The sequence below is a fragment of the Microcaecilia unicolor genome, chromosome 1, assembly GCF_901765095.1.
Source record: "Microcaecilia unicolor chromosome 1, aMicUni1.1, whole genome shotgun sequence".
Classification (NCBI taxonomy): domain Eukaryota; kingdom Metazoa; phylum Chordata; class Amphibia; order Gymnophiona; family Siphonopidae; genus Microcaecilia; species Microcaecilia unicolor.
In genome coordinates, this window is record NC_044031.1 from 172,747,159 (window position 1) to 172,765,443 (window position 18,285).

Genomic DNA, 18,285 nt, shown 5'->3' on the forward strand with positions numbered 1-18,285 from the left:
ATAGGGGTCTATTTTGGTAACATGTGTTCTTGTGCACTATTTCCAAACTGGAAGCCATAAAAAAATATCACAATTTACTGCATGTTACAAGTTAGTAAACAATCCTTCAAATAGTTACCCATGACTGTAGTTGTCTGTCAGAACAGTGCGCATACATTTTATTCAGAACCTCAATTTAGCACACCTTCGTTTTAACCACTGTAAACTGTCAATTTTCTTCTTCAAAACCTAATTGTACAAAACAGCAAAACAGAGAACAATCTAATAAGTCTTTCAATTAGCATGGTACAAAATTTGCTTACCTCATTTATAGAACTTAATTTCAGTATCAACACAGTCATAGAAGAGGTCAGCCATTTCCTCAGGATCTAGGGGTTCTGTGCTACTCAGCATCTCTTCCATGGCTTCCAGGCCTTGCTTTTCAAGATCTAACATGATTTTCATTAACTGCTGACCTTGATCCTAAGGAGACAAACATTCCCACTCTGTAAAAGAAACATTTATAGAACACCAATTTCTGCTTCTCAAACATGGCTTTATGAAATGCTGCAGGTCGTGCTTGATTCATCAGAAGTCTAATGTTTTTGCAATGTAAATGGTTTTATCATCATGTAAACTGCCTGTAGCATAGGTCTGCATGTCAGCATCATGTCTCAGAGAAAGGCAGAACACAGTTTGCATTGCTTTCTCAAACATTATGCAGGATAATTTAACAGGTCACACAACTGCAGTTGCACCAACCAGCCAAGAAAGCGGTGCATCATTCAATCTCCCGCATTATCAATGACACCAAAGTCTAAATGCATCAGCAGCCATAAAAACCCAATATTGTAATGTTTTATATTACAATAAAGTTTCATTCAGGTTCATCAACTGGTTCCATTATTTCAGGAGGAGATGATCCATTCCTAATATTAACCCTTCATATATGGGTTTATGGTTTTAAATTTTCATCGAGACTAATAGGCCTGCATCAAAAGACAGCATTACATCAGGACTAGATCAGCCAGTCCTGGGAAAACCTGAGCCAGCTTAGAAGCCTCTGGTAACTCTGCTGCATTTCTAAAGCACTCTACATTACTCTCAAACTCATGGAGATAGGGATAGGGAAGGGTTCTTGAGGATGGGTTTGGAAGAAAAGGGAGAAGGGAAGATTAGGGCACAAGTATCTGGTGGAAGAGGGAGGTTCTGCAATTGGGGAGAAATCTGGGGTAAGGGCAGGAAGAAGGGAAAACAGTATAAGTGGAGCAGAGACAATATGGAATTGAAGAGAGAAACAGAGGGAGATTCTGTAGTCTGAGCAGAGGGAAAAGGGGTAGGTAGTTCTTTGATCTGGTAGGAAGGAAAGGGGGAGAAAAAGAAGGTTCTAAGATTTGAAGCTGAGTAGAAGAGGAGAGAAGGGGGAGTTTACCAAAGTCTCTCTAATGTACCTCCCCCAACAATTTGTTTTCTCACCCATTGCCTATCTCCAGCTCTTCCCCTATGAATTCACTCTCTGCATCCCCCTCCCCCTGCTGAATACCTCTTCTTTCATGCTCAATCACTTTCTCAACATCCCATCCTATGCTAATCCTCTCACATCGAGCCCTTCTCACATCCTCTCCAGTCAAGTCCCATTTTCTCAACTCCCTCTCATCATATTCTCTTTCTTTGCTACGGGAAGCCAGACTTGAGCCACAGTGAGATCTATGGTGTCCTGCAACGTTCAAAACACTAGTCAGGCTCCTGGTGGAAGAGGAGAAGAACAAGGCCTGAGGTACAGCTCATTTTCTCCTAGTGCTGCTGGCTGGCATGGTGTTGACATGAGCAGCAGAAGAGTGAGAGGAGAGAGAGAGAGAGAGAGAGAGAGAGAGAGAGAGACTATTAGCTAGGAAGAACAAGGACTGGGAGGTAGAGGTGAGGAGAAGGGAGATGTGACTACTCATTTGCCCTGGCTCTTGGTTTCTTGCAATTGCAGGGAAAGAAAACTAAGGAGTCCCCTACAGGAATTAACTAAGTGCTGGATAGCTTTCAAAATGTCCAATAATATCAGTGTCTTCCAATACCACAGAGATTAGAAAGCAATAAATTGGTTCAGTTACAATAGGGAACTAGGGTAAAAATCTAAACAGGGAATATATAAAAACATAAATATTGCCATACTGGGACAGACCAAAGGTCCATCAAGCTCAGTATCTTGTTTCCAACAGTGGCCACTCCAGGTTACAAGCATCTGGCTAGATCCAAAAACAGTACAATACATTTTGTGCTGCTTATCTTAGAAATAAGCAGTAGATTTTCCCCAAGTCCATTTTGGCTTATGGACTTTTCTTTTCGGAAGCTATCCAAACCGTTTTTAAATCCCGCTAAGCTAACTGCTTTTACTACATTCTCTGGCAAAGAATTCCAGAGTTTAATTACACGTTGAGGGTGGGTGTTTTGGGGTGGGGTGGGGTGGGGGAATTGGGGTACATAAGTGTTATGCGAGGTGATAAGTCACTCTATCCAGGCACAAAAATCTCAGTGAACTTTGATAACTGTTCAAAAATTAGTACGGCATTACAGAAGGCATGAAAAAAAGACAAACATTCATGATGAAGAACAATTTCCTGTCAGAAACCAGGCTAACAAAAAATAATTGACATGCTACTAAATGTTATTTACTTAGTTTATAAAGGAAAATTCATTGCACAAGATTATCTCCTAGTTTACCTTCTCCTTTTCAAGGATGGATCGAGCCTCTTCATGTGCCCTGTACAGCTCATGCCTGCGGTCCAGTTTCTCCTGAGACCTTGGCACTCTCTTCACTGGGTCTTCATTCCCAAAGTGAGGTGACTGTGCTTTAGGCACTGGTTTCACATTATCAACAAAGATGAAGGGCTTAAATATGGACCTTGGAGAGATGAAAGATTTCAGTTTAGCTAGGAGGAGAAGATAGATGGCTCATTATGGATTGACCTCAGATGATTCCTAACCCCGCTGCCCCAGGCAGTCAATGGTTTCCACAACGTAAGATTCACTCAGATTGTAAGGCAATGGTTTTGCTTTAAAACAGTCTATGATAAATACTGGCCTTGTAGGCAACTACGAAAAAGAAAAAGTAAGCAAGGAAAACAAAGCATATTGGACAATGATATTTTTCTGCCTTTTCACCAGGCATACAGGTCTGAACTGTATTAGTTATACTCAGATTGACAAATGATGCCTTTCAGTGCATGTGACAATGGAATTCCAGATAGTCTGCAACAGCCGTCATGCATTGTGGATGAAAATGTAAATAGTAACATAGTAAATAATGGCAGAAAAGGACCTGCATGGTCCATTCAGTCTGTCCAGCAGTCACACTCAACCACAATATTGGTCAATATGACCCACATACTGTGGGATCTTTTCCGGGCCTAGGTATAACTAATGCCAGCTGCCCTCAGCCTCCAGAAGGGTGTCCTCCTGCCCCACCCAAATAAAAAGATTATTCAAAAGGGCACATAGGTTGACCTTGAAACCTTTTACAAAATAAAGTTTGCTGTGTACTTATCTACCCCAGGGACCTTCCTTATCTTAAGCTCTTTTATAGTTCTCACACCTTCTTTCTGCTTAATGGGAACATTTAATCTAATCTGTTCCTCAACTCTAAGACACAGGAACTAGGGCCTCATCAAGAGCATCTCCATCTTCTCTTCTGTGGCTGCTTCTTTGGGTATACATAATTCTCTATAAAATTCTACAAATTGCCCTACAGTCCAGCAAACCCTCCCCCCATTCGTAACACATGTGTTTTTAAGAATACAGGATGCTTGTTGCTTTGTGGAACAATGATCATCATTTAGTAAGTTTTGGTTGTGTTGATATAAAGTCACACATTTTTCTCAGTATCATACGATGATCCTTCTAAGACAATGGTTGACTATATTTAATAGAGGAGGGTTTATTGGATGAGGTCTTTTTCTGGTTACATTGAAGAGCAGCATAAATTAAATCTTACACTAAAAGTGCTCTTGATCTGGTAGGGGAAACTCTAGCATGAAGACCAACCTGGAAGGGTCTGGCGTGCCCGTGAAGAAGTGAACACATGGAGAACTACCACTCTGAGGTAAAACAGACACCATGCTGGCTGTAGTGAGGAAACCATCTGAATCCACACAGATGCCACTGCCTTTGTCACGTAAAACTTTAATCATTGCTTCCACAGTGATGCTTCCTGTAAAGGACAAAATCAGAAATCACATTGTGTTCCAATGATGCACACTAAGCAAATTAGTGAAAAACAAGACTATGGTAGGACACTTCTACAGCAAGTGGATATGTTGGAAACCTCTATTTCAGAAAAACTGTACTAGCTTGTGGTATCCTAAATGCTCCACGTGTCTAGAAAGATATCTTTCCATACCACACACACACACAGAGTCCCAATTAAATATATTCAACTATGAAAAGTGTCTTTAAAGAAAGGGACAGCACTTCACTGAACAGTTTAATTACTGAACTATGAAACTGGGAAAGTGCATACCAGCAGCATTGCACAATAAGGTGCAAATTCATGGCACATCCATGGAGAAATAGTAACAACCAAACACTTGGTATTTTCTAAAATACTGTTTGGAGTTCTACACTATCACTTTGGCATGGAATTAGTGAGGAGTCTCCCCTCTCCAACTTTATCTAAATTTATCCATACCCAGCTCAGCTGATGAATACATATGAACATATATACAAACAGCCACAACAACTGGTTTTCACCAATTAAAATGAAAAAACACCTTTAAAAAACTGCTGTGTGACATGTAGGATGTGAAATAATGTACTACATTTCAGTAAGGACAAAAATCTTTTCACACCTAAATTCATCATCTAGCTCGTTAAGGAAAGAAAAATCTTGCTAAGATGAAAAATATTTATTACCTTAGGACTGGAGTAAAAATTCCAGTGTGAGAACAAACAAATTATCTGAGATGAAGTGCAGTACATCCCCTGAGACGACTGACAGACCTCCCTATTGGCCCCTGGACCCCCAGCATGTCCAGATGTGTCAGGATGCACTGCTAAAGATTGGTCTGCCAAATAAGGCAATGGCAGATTAACCACAAGAGGTGCTTCCTAATGCACCACTTTGAGGGTCAGACATCACATTTTCAAGAAAGTAATAGAAAGAGAATGACACTGCTCCATGCCTCCCCAGGTCAGGCATGTAGTATTGTGGCAAGGGGCTGCTGCAGTGCAGATGCTCTCTGGTCTAGGGCCTCTCTGTGCTGGGTGTCCATGCTGGGGGTTTATGGACCAGAAGGCCCATAGGGGAAGTACACACAACACCACAGAGGATCTTTAGGTCTGCAGCAAGCACAAAAGAACAAACACTGGAGCTGACCCAGAGTCCACGACAATACTTTATTAGAAAATCCGATGTGGTCCACGTTTTGCCCAAACAGGGGCTGCTTCAGAGGTTTAAAACTAAAAATTGACAAACACATAATATTAAAATTTATATACTAAAAAAGTTAAATAAAAAAAACCAACAGAAAAAGTGTAGGTAGACAACATTTGAAAAGAAAGTATAGTCTGACCCCATCAAAAAGTCTCTCAGTCAATACAGACTCCAAACAAAATCTAAACAGGACAGATATATGTCATGCATTTTTCAGGCATCCTTCATGTGTTTTCAAAAGGTCCTTTATCCATGTGTTGAGAGAATATATGATTACATAACAGTATAGTTCCCAAGAAAAAACTACAACTTCTCTTAAGGACAGGAAACATAGTGGCTCAAGTTTAAGGCAAACTCTACATAAGTAGATGTTTTGTATGTAAAATATTACCAAAATATGGATGCAAACAGAAGAATCCACTAAAACAAAGTTAAAAAAAAGAAAAACAGCCAAATGGTCAAAAAAGTTTGAAAAATACTCCAAAAATCATTACAAAAACACTTAAACAAAGCATACCATCCATGTGATGTTTCTGCACTCAGTCAAGAGCTGAAAGCCTTAAGCTTTATAGCTTTTCTTAAAAGGAAAGCTACAAAATAATATATCAAAAATAACACCAAAATTCCATGACACCAAATCACAAGGCAAAAAGCACAATAAAGATCTCTTAAACAGAATCTCTCACACAACCCGATCTTTAAAAACCATAAAACTTACCAATTGGTTGCAGAACGCCAGTGTACTGGTCGCTGACAGCTCTCTATTCCTGATTAATACCCAATGCATTGTTGGTATATAATAAATGGTGCGAAAACTGGAACAAAAACAATCTTGCAAAAAACAAACAAAAAAAATCCTCTGAAGAGACCCATTATGTACTTGACAACTTAATTTTCAGTTCGCCACTGAAATGCAATTTCAATGATGCAGACAAACCATTTAAAATTAAAAAAAAAAAAAAAAAAAGAGAGAAATCAAAGACTAAAATTAACATCTAATGGCCTATGTTTACTAAGGTGTGCTATAGGCGCATTAGCATTTTTAACTTGCATAAATGGTTTACGCACGTTAAATGCTAACATGCCCATGAACTGTATAGGTGTGTTAGCATTTAATGCACCTTAACTTTAAAGGCGCATTAAAAATGCTAACACATCTTAGTAAACATACCCCTAAAGCAGCTACAACAAACACGATGAGACTTCATACCAAAATAAAACAACACCCTTCCATCCATTCTCAAATTTATAAAAATGGTAATAAGAAATCCTCATTAAAAAAAAAAAAAGAGAGAGAGAAAAAGAAACTAATCAAACAAGGGGCTCTCTCTAAACTTATACGTTCCAGTAATACAATCTAAAAACTCAAGGCAGAAAAAGCCGTAATTAAAAGATGGAAAAATGAAGCGCCGTAAAATGTGCACTTAATACTCAACTATGGAGTTACCATTGATCGTCATCTTACACTTGAAAGTCATGCGAAAAATACAACCAAGAAGATGTTTCATTCAATGTGGAAATTAAAACGAGTAAGACTTTTCTTCCCAAGAACCATCTTTCGCAAACTGGTACAGTCAATAGTGCATAGTCACCTAGATTACTGCAATGCACTCTACGCTGGCTGTAAAGAGCAAATCATCAAGAAACTTCAAACTGCCCAGAACAGCGCAGTCAGACTCATCTTCGGAAAGACAAAATATTAAAGTGCTAAACCCCTAAGGGAAAAGTTACACTGGCTTCCACTTAAAGAACGTATCGCGTTCAAGATATGTTATATAGTTCATAAAATCATTCACGGAGATGCCCCAGCCTACATGTCAGACCTGGTAGACTTACCACCCAGGAACGCTAAAAGATCATCCCGCACATTCCTTAATCTTCACTTCCCCAGCTGTAAAGGCCTAAAATACAAACTAACGCATGCGTCAAACTTTTCTTACCTGAGTACACAGTTATGGAACGCATTGCTGTGCAACTTGAAAACTATTTATGAACTAACTTTCGCAAATCTCTGAAGACCCACCTCTTCAACAAGGCTTACCACAATGATCAGCAATTGTAAATGTAACACATCTCCACATTACCTATAATCAGAACTGTCTTTTCCCTAAACCTGCTTGTTTAAATTTCTATTATGTTAATCATGGTCTTTAAGTAACACTAACTGTCATCTACCTATCAATTATATACCAATTATGATACACTGTAAGCCACATTGAGCCTGCAAAAAGGTGGGAAAATGTGGGATACAAATGCAATAAATAATAATAAAAAGGAATGACACACCTCTGTCCATACTTCATATTTACAATTCCTTTAAAAACATAAAAAATAGCAATAATAATTACAAATACATATAGAAGACTTACTACATTATGACAAACTATTGTAAAATTTTAAAAGTGCATATAACTCTTAAAATATGATACACTGATAAATAGCACTTACACATTTTTAATTACAAGGCCCATTGGGGAAGTAGTCAGGGGAAGGGGCAGTATTTTATTTTTAACAGGGTTTTTTTTTTTTTTTTTGCTTCTCCCTTCCTGTTATTTTGTGAGCCAAACCCTGCTCATAACTGACAGGGAGGAAGACAAATGCTCAAAGCAGAAAATCATGGCAGATTCCCACAAGAGTGGGTGCTACTTTGTTCTGCAAGCTCACTATTTTTATTTTTTTTGGATGAGGAGATAATTTGCATGTTATTAGCCTAGTGCCGTGGTGGGCAACCTGCGGCCTACCATTGAATTTTATGCAGCCCACGAGACCTTAGGAAATATACACAGAAAACATCATTAACCAGAATTCTGGCAATTTTAAACACTGTATTATAAATATTTTCAGAATAGCCACTCTAGTAGTTTGTTTCCATCATTTTTAGTTAAATTTGTACTTTCTTCATTTATCATAGGTGGTCTATGGATCTCTGTGCATTTCTGGTTTCAATATTATTTTGGAAACAGGATGCTGGGCTTGAAGGATCTTTGGTCATCCTAGTATGGCAACACTTATGTACTTAATGTTGTGGTCCACTAAGAGTAGTACTGGCATTCATGCAGCTCTCTGTATAAAGATGGCCCACCCCTGGTCTAGTGCATCAGGAACTGTGAAGATACTTAACTGTAACAGGTATTCTCCGAAGACAGCAGGTCTTATTATTCTCACATGTGGGTAACGCAATCCACATTGCCCGGTCCAGAGCTTATGACAAGTTTTTACAGTTTTCTGCTGTCTTTCCTTAAGTAGGGTTCATGTTGTTTGAATCATAGGTATTAATGCTGTTATATGTCAGATGTGCTACATGTATGTTGAGACTAAACGTTTGTGAGGGTCACTTAGGAAGTGTGTCACGTATGTGAGCACTCTCTGTCAGGTGTTTCCCAACTGAAAATGTCAATAAGCACTGTTCTGGTTTAAGCCCCTGATGCAGCCTTATACCACATCGGCCATTGTTTCTCTCACCATTTAGCTACAAATAAATTGCATATACTTTTATCTGGTTTGCGTGGTCTGCTCCATCTTGTTGCTGGTTACATATATAACATAACTGCACATTTTCAAAGCACTTAGCCTTCCAAAGTTCCATAGGTTTCTATGGAACTTTGGAAGGCTAAGTGCTTTGAAAATATGCCTAATAGTAACATAGTAGATGACGGCAGAAAAAGACCTGCATGGTCCATCCAGTCTGCCCAACAAGATAAACTCTGAACCTGTTATACAGATAACTGTATTTAGTGTGAAGTATATCCACATTTCCACTTTTGCAACAAGTGGACAGGCTGCCTAATGCAAGGATACACAAATTACACCAATTTTCTAACCCTTCCCCAAGATCACTTCCACTCAGTTTGGGTAAACCTATGTGTTTCCAGACTGTACATGTATACCTTTAGCCACATATAGTCTGGGAAATTTTAAAAGAAGCTATGTGTGTGCACAGACCTCCATAAAATGATCAAACCCATTTACAAAACACTACAAAAATGTTAGTTTTCTACCAGAACTTATAAAAGTACCAAGGCGTACGCGATGTCAGACTCTACTGAAGGAAAACAGCATAATAAGAACTGAACAGAAACCCTGGAACAGATAGACGAACTCCACTTACCTTCATGCTTCTCTAAGATTTCTTTAATTGCACAACTGTCTGTGGGTTTCTCATCCTGTGAGAACACCTTGGAGAAATTGAATTCTTCGGCTTCAGACCACCAGCCTTGACTTGCAGCATAGTTCTTAAGCTCAGGGTGCTCAGCATCAGTTTTGGAGGTTAATGACAGCTGACTGCAAACACATTTGACTCCCTCTAAACAATGAGAGAGAGAGAGGGGGGGGGGGGGGGGACAATGAAGGAGCTATAAACATGCAGGGAATTCTGTACAAAAAAATTGTTTCAAATTCTACACACAATATTTTAGAATTCTGCAGACTAATTGCCAACAACAATATTTGTGAAATAATTCATTTAAGGTACAGTATAGAAAAAAAGTTGTAACTCAAAAGTTGCAATATCTATCTATTTTCCTCAATTTTAGCCTGCCTAGGCAGGTTACAATAAAAACATACATAAGTTAAAATGACAACAGTGAATATCCATAAACATCCTGCTTATATTCCATTCAACAGGGTGCACTGTCTGCTGAAGAGTTGTAAGGGGGCGGTTTATTTCCCATTAGCTTATCAGACTCCTGCTTTCACAAATTAAACACTTTCAAATGTTCTACTAATGGTTTTCCCTTTTTATGTTCCTTGAGCAAGTTAAGAAGGTGGAGCAAACCAGTAGGCAACACACTACCTGTCTTATTCCATTGAAAGGAGGAGGGATCCTTCTCACTTAACTTAACCCATTTCTCACTGTACTTTATAATATCCTTCTGTTCCTCTGGATTTGATACACAAACTGTCTCTAATGGGGAAGTCATACTGATAAACTTCTAGTTTACAATTTGATAAGTAAATGGCTGTCTAGCAGCCAGAGTAACAAAAATGCAAGAATATACTTCACTGGAGAAAAGTAGCAGAGCAACAAAAAGACACCAGCGTAATTACATGCACTTATACCAAATATAGTCTATATCACACTTACCCGGGACAGACACTCAAAAGTTGTAATATTTATTTATTTTCCTCATTTCTAGCCTGCCTAGGCAGGTTACAATAAAAACATGCATAAGTTAAAATGACAACAGTGAACATCCATAAACATCCTGCTTATATTTCATACATCAAATTTCCACTGTCTCAATCTCAAGACAGAAATGTTTGAGGAAACGTATGTCTTCAACTGCTTTTTAAACCTGGACTGTTCTGTAACTCGACACAAGAACTCTTTCCAGCTGATATCCAGCTGGTGGTGGTCAGTTTTGTGTTTTTTTTTTAAACGGTAACCATCATCACAGCTAGCTTAGCCCCAGCTATTCAATGCCAAGCCATATCCACTGGTACTGGCCACTGGAGTTTATGCGGGTCCCAGCCAATATTCAGTCAAGACCTGAATAATATAGTTATGCAGGTCCTGGCTGAATATCAGATCCTTGGTGGTTCAGTGAAGACTCAGGACTAATGTCAGGAAGTATTTTTTCACGCAGAGGGGTGGTGGATATGTGGAATGCCCTCCCGCGGGAGGTGGTGATGAAAACGGTAATGGAATTCAAACATGCGTGCAATAAACACAAAGGAATCCTGTTTAGAAAGAATGGTTCCGCAGAATCTTAGCGGAGATTGGGTGGCGACCCCGGTAATTGGGAAACAAAATGGGAGCTGGGCAGACTTCTACGGTCTATGCCCTGATCGTGACTGAACAGATAGGGATGGGCTGGAGTGTAAATTTTAAGGGGCTTCGATGTTAGCTCCAGAACTTAGTACAAGAACAGTGCTAGGTAGACTTCTACGGTCTGTGCCCTGAGAAAGGACAAATCAAACTCAGGTATACATATAAAGTATCACATACCATGTAAAATGAGTTTATCTTGTTGGGCAGACTGGATGGACCATACAGGTCTTTACCTGCTATCATTTACTATGTTACTAAGAATTGGAGCAAACCCCACTCACTCCTGCCCCTGGCAGCTGCATCATTAAAATGGTTACTGCAAACTCTCACAGCAGCCTCTTGGTACTGTCAGTGGTGGCGCAAGGCTGCCATGAAAGGTGATTCAGCTATTTTAACGATGCAGCCTCCAGGGGCAGGAGTGAGTGGGGTTTGCTCCCGCTCTCATCATCCTCACTGAAGCACCAAGGGATCTGAGGTAGGCCCGGGGACCTGTTGTGACTGGAGGTTGAGGGTAGGATGGGAAGGAATTTTGATGTTGGGGGGTGGGGTGGGGAGGGGAGTGAGGTCAGAGGGGCTAAAGCACCATATTTAGGGTTATTTGCGTCCCGGTACACTGAAGACGTAGTGAGCTCAAAATTACTGATGAGTTATGCACGCCTTGAGACAGCCCTTTATGGTGAAACTTTGGCCTTCGTCGGTGTGATTGATTCTTTGTACATGTCTATGTTTACCACCAATTTAGAAGTTTTAAGCTAAGTATTTTTTCTTACTTCTCTTTTGGGATCCATGAGAAAATATAACCTTCCTGTGAAGTTTTTAGCAAACATAGAAAGGAGATAAGGGTTGTTTATGCCGATGAAGAAAGTGTGACCCATGTTATTTCCTCCATACCCTACAAAAAAAACACAGATTGGGTGGAGGTTGGGGTACAGAGGCTTTTTCTCTCTCTCTGGGATGGATTCTTTTGCACTTCACAGGAATATAGTATATTATTAAGTAAGCTTGCAGTTCATATAAGAGGGTTTTTTGATTTTGTGTTTCTATATTACATTTATTACCGTTATTCATGTGTACATTAAATGTTAAATTGGAAATGCTTTATAAGTAAATGAATTTAAGACAAAAATGTAAAATTACTCCCTATATATATACAAATGGTGAACAGTTCAATGAGATATTCCCCATCACTTTCACTAATCTATTTTGCTGCATTAAAACAAGTCAGGACAAATTTTAAATGCTTTTCACCCATGACCAGTACTTCTTGGTGAAAAGCTTTGCATTTCTGGGGAACCAAAAAGAATGACTACAATCTCAAGGTACTGTACAGATAATTTAGAGTGGCTGCACCAAAAATGTTGATAAAGTGTCAACACTGGGTGAAAAAGGCACAGCTCAACTAGCGCATCTTCAGTTTGATACATTAAGTAGAAAAATAAAATTAGAAATTATTTCAACACACATGAAAAACTGGTTTGTGTTATATACCCCTTTGTCAAAACATTTAGAAGATAAAGAGCACTACTGCACAGAAAGAAAAAGTCTAAGATTTTCCCAACACGGGATGCAGGATTTCCAACCTGCTGTTTAAACAAACCTGTGAGTTTTTCCGCTGCCCAGAATTTTCCTAGGGTTTCTAGTAGCCAGGCTTCTCCTCTGTCTACAAGCAGGAAAGCACTTTGGAAAGAATGGCAGACACTTTCACCTTCGTAGTAGCTTCCCCCTTGGCCATGCTCTTCTAGCAAGGAAACAATGACACCCAAGGCTTCTTTGGCTGTTGCACCTCTTTCTAGACCAAGTCTGCAAAATAAAAGGAAAAGATATTCAGACCTCCTGATACCAAAGCAGTGGTAAATTGCTTATCCAAAAACTAGATACAGGTTTGAGTATTTGGCTAGCAAGAAATTCATGTTCTATGCATGTTAACTTCTTATTGAAATAAAGAATAAATAAATAAAAAGACAAATCCAGGTCTACAGGTGCTCACACAAACATTTACAAATAGTCCATCTTCTTTAACTCTGGAATTCTCTGTGTATCAGGAACAGGAAATATGATGGCAGATAAGGACCATGAGGTCCATCTAGTCTGCCCCATTAATTTCCTGGTGCAAGAGAGTAACCCCAGTTTACATTTTTTTAACTTAATTGCTACTTGTTTTACCAGCGCCAAGCAACAAAGAATAACAAAATAACTTGCAGAGTATCCCATAAAAGTTTCCAGATCGTAGCCATATGGCCATAATACACATCCCCCCCTTAGGGGTAACTCTTCAATGGTAACAGTAAACAGCAAAACAGTAAAACTACGAAGTGCTATTTACGAGTGTGAGCCAAGAAAGAAAAGTAGCCGTGATCAGGTCCATTTAAGAGGAATCAATATCTGTGTCCAAAGAGTTATGATTGTGTAGCTTGGTACCAGGAGAGAAAAGGAGCCCAAATCTTCTGAAAAGCAGCATAGCAGCCCTGTCTTTGATCTCTCAGCTTACAGAAATAATATGCATTCCACAAAGCTCTCCTTAGCCCTGAGTCTGATGGTAGCATTAGGAATCTCCAGCATGTAGCCACTTCCCAGCAAAGAACATCTAAACAAAGGAGTAATGCCTTCAGGGCATCCAGCGTGGTTGAGCCATATGTTATACAGAGCAAATACATAGTTGGTTTAACTGGTATAAGGGATAAAAGCATTTGTGGGGGGGGGGGGGGGGGGGGGGGGGGGGGGGAAACACAGTCCAAGTATGCCAAAACTGTTTATTACTAGCGCAATCCTATCTTATGTGAAAATAAGTGCCAATTGCTCTACAGTGCCAATACCCCCCCCCCCCTCTCTGGGCAGGAGATCTATTCCATCTATAGAGGGACTTTACCCCATTCTCTGGCAGGTTAGCTGAAATAGATATTTGTGAAGTGTTCAAGAAGGATGTCTTCCATTCCTGTTCTGTCAAGGAGCATCCCAAATCAGTCTCCCATTGCTGAATAGAACTAGAAACCTGATGTGTACACCCCTGACTCAAAAGGTCATACAGCAAGGATCTTGGGCTGACGCAAGCCCCTAGTTAAAAGCTCTTCAAAGGGTGCAAGCACAGCAGTCAGTTCTCTATGACAAGGATCACTGTGTGCCACATGTTGGAGTTGCAAATAAATAAATGAAGAAATCTTTGCTAGATATGTGAGCTAATTTGCAATTCTAGAAAGGAGAGAAAACTGCCCAAGATGTGTCAGGGCCTTCTGTTCTCACCCTTCAAAAACTACCCAATGCCAACCTTTCACAAAGGGAGCCACAACTGAAAGTGGGGTACACCTCTGTATCCTCTTGCCTCCCATCAAAATCAGAAACCAACAAGCCCAAAGGGACAAGAACAATTTTATAACAAGATTCTGAATCTTCCTTCTACCGGATGCATCGAGGGGTGTCTATAATAGCTGAGAGCATGTGACATTCTCCATCAACACCCCTTCTATGCAAACCCAGGGCATGGGATAGGGCATTCCCCATACCATCAGAGTTCGGAGCTAGGTAGTCCCATAACATCACTTAAGATCTGGGACCCCTAGGCATTAAAATCCACCGGGACACCCTAGATGGCTTTTTCCTCCACATATACTGAAAAAGTTTACGTTCTGGGAATGGAAACTGGGAGCATCCGACAAAGGCAGAGAAATCTGGGCAATAACATCATTTTATTCACAGCAAATATTCTCAGCCAAGTATGTCTCAAACCATGCCACCAATCCAGAGGCAAAGAAAGCTCCCAAAATACAGGTTTATGAATTTATAAATTCTCAAATGCTCAGGACAAATAGTGACTCCCAAATAGCGTATAAAACCCTTGGCCCACCCAAAGGGTAAAGAGGATTTCAGCAAATGCGCCTATCCAGGGTCTAAAGATACAAAGCCAAACAGTGCTCCATAAGTACCAAGGGCCCTAATAATACAAGGTACTGAAGTTTCAGGTTCTATAAACTGACAGAATATAGTCTGAAAAATAAAGATATCTTGAATGCCTCTGTTCCTGCTTCACATTTTCATTGGTCTAATGATACTATGTCCTTTATTATTTTATATCACTATATTTCCTATACGCATTACACATGTTCACCGACACATCATGATATGTAGTATCTTTTGCCATGACATTTTTTCATTCTTTCACTTATATTCTGCTTTTTCACTCTTCATGTTATGTAGTATCCTTGATGAATATGTATAAATGTGATCTTGATATCAACTGAGCATGAAATGAGGTTTTGAGATCAGGTATGCATTAAATCTACATATTTTTGAGTACGTATTTTCTTATTTGCTGTTGTCTTTGGATATTTTTATTTAAAATAATTTAAAATATTTGTGTTTATATGCATATATTTTCTGATTTGCTATTATTTTTGGACATTTCAGTTATATTTATACTTATGTTCATGTATATTTTATACTTTATATTTAGGGCTCTGTTTACTAAGCCGCGCTGTAGGTGCGCTGGCATTTTTAGTGCGCGCTAAGTCTTGACACACCCATAAATTCCTATGGGTGTCTCTAGCGCTAGTGCACACTAAAAATGCTAGCGCACCTTAGTAAACAGGGCCCTTAATGTATTGTACTTTTTATTATCATATTAATATATTTTTTTAATGTATATTTTGTTTTTAGACTCCTGATGAAAGCTTTTTAGCTGAAACATGAATTTGTGTTGAGTTGCTCCCTGAATAAAGAGTTACACCTTTACATGTTCATCATTTGGACTCCTCTCCGTCACCTTTGCTGAAAACAGACAAGAGATCCAAGAAAAGCAGAAGAGATGCGAACCAAATCGACTGGAAAAATGAAATGCTCGGACTACAAAAGGTAGAAATTTTTTTTTTTAATTTATCAGTTGGAACATGTCAGTTTTGGGAAATAAAAAGAAGGAAGTAGAGTACCAATTCAATTTGAACAGACCAAAAGAAACCTCCCACTTATGAAACAAACAGAATTATAACCTGATATGCTTAAGGAGGAGAAAGCCTCAGTAGACCTAGACCTGCTTATAAAACTACAGTCTATTAAGGTACTGTTTCTCTATCATCGCCAGGAAAAAACCTCCTTAAGCTCAATTTACAAATTATCTTTATGCTATTAAGAAAAGCTCCTCTATAATCTCCAAAATAGATGTACTTAGTTTAAAGATTAATAGCTGCCACTGTTTGTCCAACGGTGGCCAGCGTTTTGAGTTCAGCAACCTAATTCATGACAGCAGCAACACTGCTGAGCTCCTTTAATTTTTGAAATTGTTGGCTCCTTTGCTGTACACCACTAGTCCCTGATGCAGATCTCGAAGCGTGCATCTCCTGCAACCACTCTTTTAAGTCCCCTAGGGGATTCGGTTGGAGATCCGATGGCCCAGTGCCTGTCCTAAACAAGTCAGGAGGAGAGTCAGCAGCAGGAAACAAGGCCCCCGAGTCAGTCGCCACCGTGGGGCCTGCCACACATCTGGGTGTGGCAGCACCATCATATACAAACACCATTAAATCCACCAATTTCGAACGCCTGCTATCTTGCCAGATCCCCCATTCACTGCTGATATGTGTTTCAGCTGTTAGATGAAAATGGATTGTGATATAACTAACTGTAGCTTGGTGTGGGATGGAGCTCTCGGCTCAAGCCATCATCCTACCTGGTGATGTCACTTCTTTGTCACACACATAATTTCATAACGCTCACAGTAAAACCATCATATCAGATATCGTCATTCAAATCACTACCCATATGCATTACACAGTAGCAAAAGCTTGCTAAAAAAAAGCCTTTAACTGCTTCCTGAAAGTAAGAATCGGTTGTGTGTCACATTAAGTGCTGTGGGAGACTAATCCATAATTTAGGTGCTGCAATCATAAAAATATATAGAAATATATCTCAAGTCTCACTTGGTAAAAAGATGGTATCTCAACAACTGAGCAAGTAACTGAACAAAAAGTTATTTCAGAAGTACCATCATTTGTAGGCTGCAGCACACTCCCATCAACAAAAGGTGAGCGAGACCCAGGAACACATCTCTGCTTTGATATTCTCTATGATGGGTGGATAGAACAATTCACCCATTTCCACAGATATTTTCACCCCCCCCCCCAAAAAAAACCCCCCACTTAATGGAAATTCCACTGGCTAAGCTCTCTGCCCAATCCCTACTCCTAAAGCTTTCGTTTTCCTGACATTCAATTTATATCATTTATATATATTTATAACTATATCTCTGAGGTAACAAGTTAGATCTGGTTTCTGGATATTCACTAAATGTTACTATATCAAGAAACCTCTTACATTATAACATAAAATAATGAGCACTATATATACATACATACACACACATATACATATATTGCTCAGACCAAGTGCATTATGTGCTATAGGATCCATCTGCTCTATAATACACTTCTCTAACCCTCATCGCACTGAGTCCTGCCCTTCCTGCCCAATTGTATAAAATTGCTTAGCTGTTGATTCTGAAATGTTCACAAATATCAAATTGTCAAATGAATTTTTGACTTATCTGCAGAACAGATGCTTCAAAACTGCTGTCACTCTGTGCTCAAGGAAGGAGGATACAAAAAACAAAAAATCATATGCTAGCAATCCCAATATGTCAATACATTTTCTATTTCAGCTTATGCTCAGCTTCATAACTTCACTTCATTCTCTACATGGTATCCACGTTTCGCCTCTCCAGGCATCCTCAGGAGAACTCAGGCTTACAATACGACTCACTGCTCCAGTCACTGACACTACAGAAAAATACCGATGCATGCACATTCGTTTTTCTAAGAGTCACGGTTAAGTGATTATCAAAGTCTATGCACCTTGTTTGTAACAATGTTATCACAAAATGCAAAACAACCCTTTAATTAAATCACTTTGACTGTCTCCATAACTCTAGGACTTCTAGGTCATATCACTTTTTTTTTTAAGCTAGAATTGCTTTGTGGAAAGCCGCTACTTATTCATGAGAGTATGCAGTATGGAATCTGTCAACTTTTTGGCATCCTACCAGGTAGTTATGCCCTATATTGGTCATAGCTGAAAGACAATGGGCTTGGCCGGACCTTTGGGTTGACGTTTGGGCTCATTTTCGAAAGAGAAGGGTGCC

General features: G+C 39.4%; 1 protein-coding gene across 3 annotated transcripts in view; it reads right to left on the bottom strand.

The window, feature by feature from the left end:
- The window catches only part of SCRN1 (secernin 1), a 74,075-nt gene that overhangs the window by 13,011 nt on the left and 42,779 nt on the right, over positions 1 to 18,285 (bottom strand). For all 3 annotated transcript variants that reach the window (XM_030202534.1, XM_030202536.1, XM_030202528.1), the window contains exons 4-8: positions 12,766 to 12,968; positions 9,507 to 9,701; positions 4,012 to 4,177; positions 2,692 to 2,872; positions 303 to 462 (exon numbers count right to left, since the gene is read on the bottom strand). In XM_030202534.1, the coding sequence (XP_030058394.1) occupies positions 304 to 462; positions 2,692 to 2,872; positions 4,012 to 4,177; positions 9,507 to 9,701; positions 12,766 to 12,968 (904 nt within the window). In that variant the 3' untranslated portion in view covers position 303. The remainder of the gene's footprint in view (positions 1 to 302; positions 463 to 2,691; positions 2,873 to 4,011; positions 4,178 to 9,506; positions 9,702 to 12,765; positions 12,969 to 18,285) is intronic.